The sequence below is a fragment of the Coregonus clupeaformis genome, unplaced genomic scaffold (genome assembly GCF_020615455.1).
Source record: "Coregonus clupeaformis isolate EN_2021a unplaced genomic scaffold, ASM2061545v1 scaf0390, whole genome shotgun sequence".
Taxonomy (NCBI): domain Eukaryota; kingdom Metazoa; phylum Chordata; class Actinopteri; order Salmoniformes; family Salmonidae; genus Coregonus; species Coregonus clupeaformis.
In genome coordinates, this window is record NW_025533845.1 from 183,963 (window position 1) to 193,955 (window position 9,993).

At 48.7% G+C, this 9,993-nt stretch overlaps 1 protein-coding gene across 1 annotated transcript in view; it reads left to right on the plus strand.

Annotated features, from left to right (window-relative positions):
* melk (maternal embryonic leucine zipper kinase) overlaps positions 1-9,682 on the plus strand; it is a 30,408-nt gene extending 20,726 nt beyond the window's left edge. Inside the window, 8 exon segments of the mRNA XM_041893745.2 lie at positions 266-364; positions 440-541; positions 544-721; positions 2,762-2,867; positions 5,344-5,506; positions 7,051-7,154; positions 7,704-7,791; positions 8,674-9,682. Of these exon segments, the coding sequence (XP_041749679.2) occupies positions 266-364; positions 440-541; positions 544-721; positions 2,762-2,867; positions 5,344-5,506; positions 7,051-7,154; positions 7,704-7,791; positions 8,674-8,763 (930 nt within the window). The 3' untranslated portion in view covers positions 8,764-9,682.
* The last annotated feature ends 311 nt before the right edge of the window (positions 9,683-9,993 follow it).

Genomic DNA, 9,993 nt, shown 5'->3' on the forward strand with positions numbered 1-9,993 from the left:
TCTCTGCCTCTCCTCTCTGCCTCTTCTCTCTCCTCCTCTCTGCCTCTCCTCTCTCCTCCTCTTCTTTCTCCTCCTCTCTCCTCCTCTCTGCCTCTCCTCCTCTCCTCCTCTTCTTTCTCCTTCTCTCTCCTCCTCTTCTTTCTCCTTCTCTCTCCTTCTCTCAGTCCAGTTTTAGAAGCTTCATTGCCTTGAAAAGTCAAAACATATTTACGTTCCTTTTCACTTTCTCTCTCTCTCTCTCCTCTCTATCTCACTCCTGTCTAAGAAGACTATACTTTTCGGTGAGGATGATGATGATGATGAAGCTGAGGACTGTTGCTGTGACGACGACCTGCCCTGTGTTCCGCTCACACCCCAACAAGAGGTCAGGGGTCATCACTGTGTGTTGTGTGTGTGTGTGTGACTTGTTATCAACATTCTTGTTTCTGTCTTCCTAAAGAGAGCGACCTGTCCGTCAGCTGAAAAGAGGCGGGCCCAAACTAACCACGCCCCCACTCCAGAGAGGGAACCAATCACACACCACCGCCGCCAGGAGAGGTGGGACCGAGGCGGGAACGGACCACTGAAAACAAAGAGAATGTTGCCGTGGCCAATAAGGACGCTGATATATTTGCTCTGCCCGCCCCCCGATCCCCAGTAGCCAATAGGAAGGCAACTCGGCCCAATAAGAGAGTCTTGACTACACCAACCCATAATAACAGCAAGGTAGACACACCCACAGGTAAGACCACCCACCTTACGGACACACACACACACACACACACACACACACACACACACACACACACATCGCACACACAAACTGGGTACACACACACAGACAGAACAGAACCACAGACACAAACACAGACAGACCACAGACAGACCACAGACAGACCACAGACAGACCACAGACGGACCCAGGGCTGTAAAACCTGTTTTATTTTGCTTGATTCTGTTTGTTTTTTTTCCCCCAAATTCCTTTTTTTCCCATTTTTTTTTCCAGGTTTTGCTTTTCCCTTTTTTATTTTTATTTTATTTTTTTAAACAACTAAATTGGATGTTATAAGTCCACAACAATGCTTAAATGACATCAGAAGAACCACTTTTGAGGTCTGGGAGATTTTAGAGAAATGTATATTTTTGGGGTGTAGTTACCCTTTAATTCCACACCTATCAAGAGGCTGCTGTTAGCGGTGTTTCTGTTGAACACACGTCATTGCAGAGTTTTCTAAACAAATACCCGCTGGATTGATGCAAATAATCATGATATCATTCTGCCTTGTAAGCAGAGGCTACTTTGTAGCTAACATTTAATTGGGAAGGTTTTGGGGGAAGTCTTTCCATCTACCAGAAGACTGTTTTCATTAGCATCACCGCTAACAGCTACATAAAGTGGTAGACGGGCAGACCACACCCAGGCAGACCACACCCAGGCAGACCACACCCAGGCAGACCGCACCCAGGCAGACCACACCCAGGCAGACCACACCCAGGCAGACCACACCCAGGCAGACCACACCCAGGCAGACCGCACCCAGGCAGACCGCACCCAGGCAGACCACACCCAGGCAGACCACACCCAGGCAGACCACACCCAGGCAGACCACACCCAGGCAGACCACACCCAGGCAGACCGCACCCAGGCAGACCGCACCCAGGCAGACCGCACCCAGGCAGACCGCACCCAGGCAGACCGCACCCAGGCAGACCACACCCAGGCAGACCACACCCAGGCAGACCGCACCCAGGCAGACCACACCCAGGCAGACCGCACCCAGGCAGACCGCACCCAGGCAGACCACACCCAGACCGACATTCTCCTTTCCTCTTCAGAAAGTAGCAGGATACGAATCACTGGTGCCATTCTGTTCACGTCTTTATGATACACTTGGGCTAATTCATTACATGTTCAATACATTTAGTCGATTCCCTACTAAGTTCAATAAATTTTTAGGAATATTGTTGAATTCCATTTTATTGTCTGGATACTGTGATTCCGTATGGTGGTTTCATAGGGCCGTACACCCCCCCCCCCCCCACCGCCACTCAGAATCAGAAGTGGCACATTTGCAAGTAAATTGTATTCTGGTAATAGTCATTTAGCAGCTTTGTGCCAAAGACGCTCATATTCATCTGATTTTATTTCTCAGTGTGTGTGTGTAATTATGATCACTGTCGACCCAAAGGTGTTCCTCCATTTTTATAATATGTTGCCTAATGCTAACTAGCGTCGCTAACGCTATTACAGATATCTGTGAATGAGTGGGATGCTAATGCTGTTAGCTATTAGTTGTTAGCCCTCTGCGTTCCAATGAGAGAGATGGAGATGGGTAGCCTGCTCTCTCAGCCTTTCACTGGATGCTTTTACTTCTGACAATTAATACGGACTATTAGATCTATATGACCAGTTTTTTCACTAATAATATTAATATCACACACACAGAACACACACACACACACACACACACACACATTCTCTCTGTCTCATGTATAACCCACCTCTCCAGTCCTGCTGCAGCTGACGGCTCTGTCCAGACTAACACACGAGGGACTGTGTGAGTGTGTGTGTGTGTGTGTCTGTGTGTGTGTGTGTGTGTGTGTGTGTCCCTAGGCGTGTGCTATGACAGGTGTAGCTGTCTCTTTCCCTGCTGTCTGTCCCATGTGGTGTGTACTGACATGTTTTACACACTCTCCCCCTGTGTGTGTGTGTGTGTGTGTGTGTGTGTGTGTGTGTGTGTGTGTGTGTGTGTGTGTGTGTGTGTGTGTGTGTGTGTTGCAGGAGGAGGCAGTGCGTCTAAGGACCCGTCGAGGAAGAGAGAGCGGGAGAGAGTGGACAGAATGGAGGAAGAAGAGCTGGAGATGCTGACCTTCAGCCCAGAGAGAAGGTATGATGGAGGAAGGAGAGCTGTAGATACTGACTGACCTTCAGCCCAGAGAGAAGGTATGATGGAGGAAGGAGAGCTGTAGATACTGACCTTCAGCCCAGAGAGAAGGTATGATGGAGGAAGGAGAGCTGGAGATACTGACCTTCCGCCCAGAGAGAAGGTATGATGGAGGAAGGAGAGCTGTAGATACTGACCTTCAGCCCAGAGAGAAGGTATGATGGAGGAAGGAGAGCTGGAGATACTGACCTTCAGCCCAGAGCGAAGGTATGATGGAGGAAGGAGAGCTGTAGATACTGACCTTCAGCCCAGAGAGAAGGTATGATGGAGGAAGGAGAGCTGGAGATACTGACCTTCAGCCCAGAGAGAAGGTATGATGGAGGAAGGAGAGCTGTAGATACTGACTGGCCTTCAGCCCAGAGAGAAGGTATGATGGAGGAAGGAGATCTGTAGATGCTGACCTTCAGCCCAGAGAGAAGGTATGATGGAGGAAGGAGAGCTGGAGATACTGACCTTCAGCCCAGAGAGAAGGTATGATGGAGGAAGGAGAGCTGGAGATACTGACCTTCAGCCCAGAGAGAAGGTATGATGGAGGAAGGAGAGCTGGAGATACTGACCTTCAGCCCAGAGAGAAGGTATGATGGAGGAAGGAGAGCTGGAGATACTGACCTTCAGCCCAGAGAGAATGTATGATGGAGGAAGGAGAGCTGGAGATACTGACCTTCAGCCCAGAGAGAAGGTTACTGATGATGACTTGTTAAAGACAGACAACAGAAAGTATCCATTCTATCCCTAGGTAGAGTGCTGACTAAACTCTAGATTAGAATGTGCTGAAGTCATTCTAGAACAGGGGTGTCAAACTCTGAAGGGCCGTGTCTCTGCTGGTTTCTTAACCAATCAGTGACCTTTTATTGATCAATCAAGTACAAATCCAGGAGGAGGAAAGAGAGAACCTGCAGACACACCAACCTCCAGGGGGAGGGAGGAGGAGAGAGGGAGGAGGAGAGAGGGGAGAACCTGCAGACACACTGCCCTCCTGGGGGAGGGAGGGAGGAGAGAGGGAGGAGGAGAGAGGGAGGAGGAGAGAGGGAGGAGGAGGGAGGGAGGAGGAGAGAGGAGGAGGAGGAGAGAGGAGGAGAGGAGGAGAGAGAGAGGAGGAGAGAGGGAGGAGGGAGGGAGGAGGAGAGAGAGGGAGGAGGAGAGAGAGGGAGGAGGAGAGAGGGAGGAGGAGAGAGGGAGGAGGAGGGAGGGAGGAGGAGAGAGGGAGGAGGAGAGAGGGAGGAGGAGAGAGGGAGGAGGAGAGAGAGGAGGAGAGAGGGAGGAGGAGAGAGGGAGGAGGAGAGAGGGGAAAACCTGCAGACACACCGCCCTCCTGGGATTGAGTTTGACTGCCCTGATATTGACTGCAGTCCCTAGTGTTCAACAACAGTGTTTTTCAAACCTCTCCTCGGGGACCCCAGGACATTTCACCGTTCTGTTGTCGCTCTGAACCATCCCACCTGAGTCACACAGCGCTTTACTCCGTTGGGATTGGCTCAACTCCTGTGTCCTCTTCTCACCTCCGTTTTTAAAAAGGTCAAAGGTAATCGAGGAGAGGCAACATTAAAAAGGTCAAAGGTAATCGAGGAGAGGCAACATTAAAAAGGTCAAAGGTAATCGAGGAGAGGCAACATTAAAAAGGTCAAAGGTAATCGAGGAGAGGCAACATTAAAAAGGTCAAAGGTAATCGAGGAGAGGCAACATGGATGAAAATGCGCTTGTATGAAATCAGACTCCTGCTCCACTCTCCATCAGGCAAATGAATGTGTAAAAGTGGTCAAAACAAATGTAGGTTAGTAGTGCAAGACATGTTATAGATAAAAAGACGGAGGGACTTTTGGCCAAAAGAGAAATGGCCCTAGTCAAGGGGCTTGATGATTAGTTGATGAGTTTGAATCAGCTGTGCTGGTTCTGGACATGGAGCGGCCGGAGGTACTTGAGGAGAGGTTTAAGAACCACTGGTCTAAGGGCTTGATAAAGACTGGAAATAGAAAGTATCCATTCTATCCCTAGGTTCTTTCTGTGGTAGTCAGGGACTGAGGATGACTTGTAAAAGACAGACAATAGAAAGTATCCATTCTATCCCTGGGTAGAGTGCTGACTAAACTCTAGATTAGAACGCAGCGGTCTAAGGCGCTGCATCGCAGTGCTGATGGGTCACTACAGTCCCGGGTTCGATCCCAGGCTGTCACAGCGCACAGTTGGCCCAGCGTGGTCCGGGTCAGGGGAGGGTTTGGCCTTGGCTCATCGCGCTCTAGCGTCTCCTTGTGGCGGGCCGGGCGCCTGCAAGCCGACTCTCGACTTCCGCCTCTCCCGAGTCCGTTGGGGAGTAGCTGCGATGAGACAAGCTCGTAACTACCAATCATGAAATTTGGGAGGAAAAAGGGGGTGAAAAGTAAACTGGTCTAGAGATCATTGTCCTCCTCCCTGCATCTCTTAGGTCTCGGTCGTTAGACCTGGCGGGGGTGTCTGGGGGGGACAGCAGCCAGAAGAGGAGAGGGGGGAAGGTGTTCGGCAGTCTGGAGAGAGGGCTGGATAAAGTCATCACCATGCTAACACCCAGCAAGAGACGAGGGCTAAGGGACGGACCACGTAGGATCAAGGTACACACATACAGACAGGATCAAGGTACACACATACAGACAGGATCAAGGTACAGACATACAGACAGGATCAAGGTACAGACATACAGACAGGATCAAGGTACAGACATACAGACAGGATCAAGGTACACACATACAGACAGGATCAAGGTACAGACAGGATCAAGGTACACACATACAGACAGGATCAAGGTACAGACATACAGACAGGATCAAGGTACAGACAGGATCAAGGTACAGACAGGATCAAGGTACAGACATACAGACAGGATCAAGGTACACACATACAGACAGGATCAAGGTACAGACAGGATCAAGGTACACACATACAGACAGGATCAAGGTACAGACATACAGACAGGATCAAGGTACAGACATACAGACAGGATCAAGGTACAGACATACAGACAGGATCAAGGTACAGACAGGATCAAGGTACACACATACAGACAGGATCAAGGTACAGACATACAGACAGGATCAAGGTACAGACATACAGACAGGATCAAGGTACACACATACAGACAGGATCAAGGGATACAGACAGGATCAAGGTACACACATACAGACAGGATCAAGGTACAGACATACAGACAGGATCAAGGATACAGACAGGATCAAGGTACAGACAGGATCAAGGTACAGACATACAGACAGGATCAAGGTACACACATACAGACAGGATCAAGGTACAGACAGGATCAAGGTACACACATACAGACAGGATCAAGGTACAGACATACAGACAGGATCAAGGTACAGACATACAGACAGGATCAAGGTACAGACATACAGACAGGATCAAGGTACAGACAGGATCAAGGTACACACATACAGACAGGATCAAGGTACAGACATACAGACAGGATCAAGGTACAGACATACAGACATGATCAAGGAACAGACAGGATCAAGGTACAGACATACAGACAGGATCAAGGTATAGACATACAGACAGGATCAAGGTACAGACAGGATCAAGGTACACACATACAGACAGGATCAAGGTACAGACAGGATCAAGGTACAGACATACAGACAGGATCAAGGTACAGACATACAGACAGGATCAAGGTACAGACATACAGACAGGATCAAGGTACACACATACAGACAGGATAAAGGTACACACATACAGACAGGATTAAGGTACAGACAGGATCAAGGTACAGACATACAGACAGGATCAAGGTACACACATACAGACAGGATCAAGGTACAGACAGGATCAAGGTACAGACATACAGACAGGATCAAGGTACAGACATACAGACAGGATCAAGGTACACACATACAGACAGGATAAAGGTACACACATACAGACAGGATCAAGGTACAGACATACAGACAGGATCAAGGTACAGACATACAGACAGGATCAAGGTACAGACAGGATCAAGGTACAGACATACAGACAGGATCAAGGTACAGACAGGATCAAGGTACAGACATACAGACAGGATCAAGGTACAGACATGATCAAGGTACACAAATACAGACAGGATCAAGGTACAGACAGGATCTCTCTCTCTCCTCCCCCCCAGGCCCAGTATAATGTAACGTTGACCAGTCAGACCAACCCAGACCAGGTGTTGAACCAGATCCTCTCCATCCTACCGGAGAAACACGTCGACTTCACACAGAAAGGGTGAGCGCACACACACACACACACCACACACACCACACACACACACACACACACACACACACACACACACACACACACACACACACACACACACACACACACACACACACACACACACACACACACACCACACCACACCACACCACACACACACACACACACACACACACACACACACACACACACACACACACACACACACACACACCACACCACACACACACACACCACACACACCACACATACACACCACACACCCACACACACACATCTGAGAATGTGTAAAAGGACCGCCAGCCATGGAATACAATACACGGAATACAATACACATAATCTAGACAGAAGAATGTTCCCTTTCCTTCCAGCTACACTCTGGAATGTCTTACCCACTATAATGTGTGTGTGTGTGTGTGTGTGTGTGTGTGTGTGTGTGTGTGTGTGTGTGTGTGTGTGTGTGTGTGTGTGTGTGTGTGTGTGTGTGTGTGTGTGTGTGTGTGTGTGTGTGTGTGTGTGTGTGTGTGTGTGTGTGTGTGTGTCTCCTCTCCCCAGCTACACTCTGAAGTGTCGTACCCAGGGGGACTTTGGGAAGGTCACCATGGCTTTTGAGCTAGAGGTGTGTCTACTGCACAGACCTGAGGTACATATTTATTACTACTGATCAGGTTATTGATGATTACTGTTGGTTATTGACAATCCTCTTGCTTCCACAGGCTTTCCCAAAGTGGACCACCCTATTGATTATTGATGTGTGTTCTAGGTGGTGAATTGAGGAGATAGGCTGATCACATTATTGAATATTAACACCCAGCAATTATCACATTATTGATTACTAACACCCAGCAGGGATCAGCTTATTGATTACTAACACCCAGCAGGGATCAGGTTATTGATTACTAACACCCAGCAGGGATCAGGTTATTGATTACTAACACCCAGCAGGGATCAGGTTATTGATTATTAACACCCAGCAGGGATCAGGTTATTGATTATTAACACCCAGCAGGGATCAGGTTATTGATTATTAACACCCAGCAGGGATCAGGTTATTGATTACTAACACCCAGCAGGGATCAGGTTATTGATTATTAACACCCAGCAGGGATCAGGTTATTGATTATTAACACCCAGCAGGGATCAGGTTATTGATTATTAACACCCAGCAGGGATCAGGTTATTGATTACTAACACCCAGCAGGGATCAGGTTATTGATTACTAACACCCAGCAGGGATCAGGTTATTGATTACTAACACCCAGCAGGGATCAGGTTATTGATTACTAACACCCAGCAGGGATCAGGTTATTGATTACTAGCACCCAGCAGGGATCAGGTTATTGATTCCTAGCACCCAGCAGGGATCAGGTTATTGATTCCTAGCACCCAGCAGGGATCAGGTTATTGATTCCTAGCACCCAGCAGGGATCAGGTTATTGATTCCTAGCACCCAGCAGGGATCAGGTTATTGATTCCTAGCACCCAGCAGGGATCAGGTTATTGATATTGATGCTGTGTGTTGTAGGTGGTGTGTGTGAGGAGACAGAGGCTGAAGGGAGACTCCTGGGTTTACAAACGCCTGGTGGAGGACATCCTCTCTACGTCCAGCATCTAGACATCACTACTTCCTGTTGACGATGTCACATCCTGTCCACGTCCAGCACCTAAAACAGGTGTCGAACTCATTCCATGTAGGGCAGTGTGTCTGCAGGTTCACTCCTCCCTTGTACTTGATTGATGAATTGAGGTCAAGTGATTAGTTAGGACCGCCCCCCTCACCTGGTTGTCTTCATCTGACACATAGTGATTAGTTAGGACCTCCCCTCACCTGGTTGTCTTCATCTGACACATAGTGATTAGTTAGGACCTCCCCTCACCTGGTTGTCTTCATCTGACACATAGTGATTAGTTAGGACCTCCCCTCACCTGGTTGTCTTCATCTGACACATAGTGATTAGTTAGGACCTCCCCTCACCTGGTTGTCTTCATCTGACACATAGTGATTAGTTAGGACCTCCCCTCACCTGGTTGTCTTCATCTGACACATAGTGATTAGTTAGGACCTCCCCCCTCACCTGGTTGTCTTCATCTGACACATAGTGATTAGTTAGGACCTCCCCTCACCTGGTTGTCTTCATCTGACACATAGTGATTAGTTAGGACCTCCCCTCACCTGGTTGTCTTCATCTGACACATAGTGATTAGTTAGGACCTCCCCTCACCTGGTTGTCTTCATCTGACACATAGTGATTAGTTAGGACCTCCCCTCACCTGGTTGTCTTCATCTGACACATAGTGATTAGTTAGGACCTCCCCTCACCTGGTTGTCTTCATCTGACACATAGTGATTAGTTAGGACCTCCCCCTCACCTGGTTGTCTTCATCTGACACATAGTGATTAGTTAGGACCTCCCCCCTCACCTGGTTGTCTTCATCTGACACATAGTGATTAGTTAGGACCTCCCCTCACCTGGTTGTCTAGGGCTTCATCTGACACACATCTCCCGAGTGGCGCAGTGGTCTAAGGCACTGCATCGCACTAGAGATCCTGGTTCGAATCCAGGCTCTGCCGTAGCCGGCCGCGACCGGGAGACCCATGGGCGGCGCACAATTGGCCCTGCGTCGTCCAGGATAGGGGAGGGAATGGCCGGCAGGGATGTAGCTCAGTTGGTAGAGCATGGCGTTTGCAACGCCAGGGTTGTGGGTTCGATTCCCACAGGGGGTATGAAAAATAATAATGTATGCACTTAACTGTAAGTCGCTCTGGATAAGAGCGTCTGCTAAATGACTCAAATGTAAATGTAAAAATATTGAAAGGAAATAACTAAAACCAGCAGAGACAGAG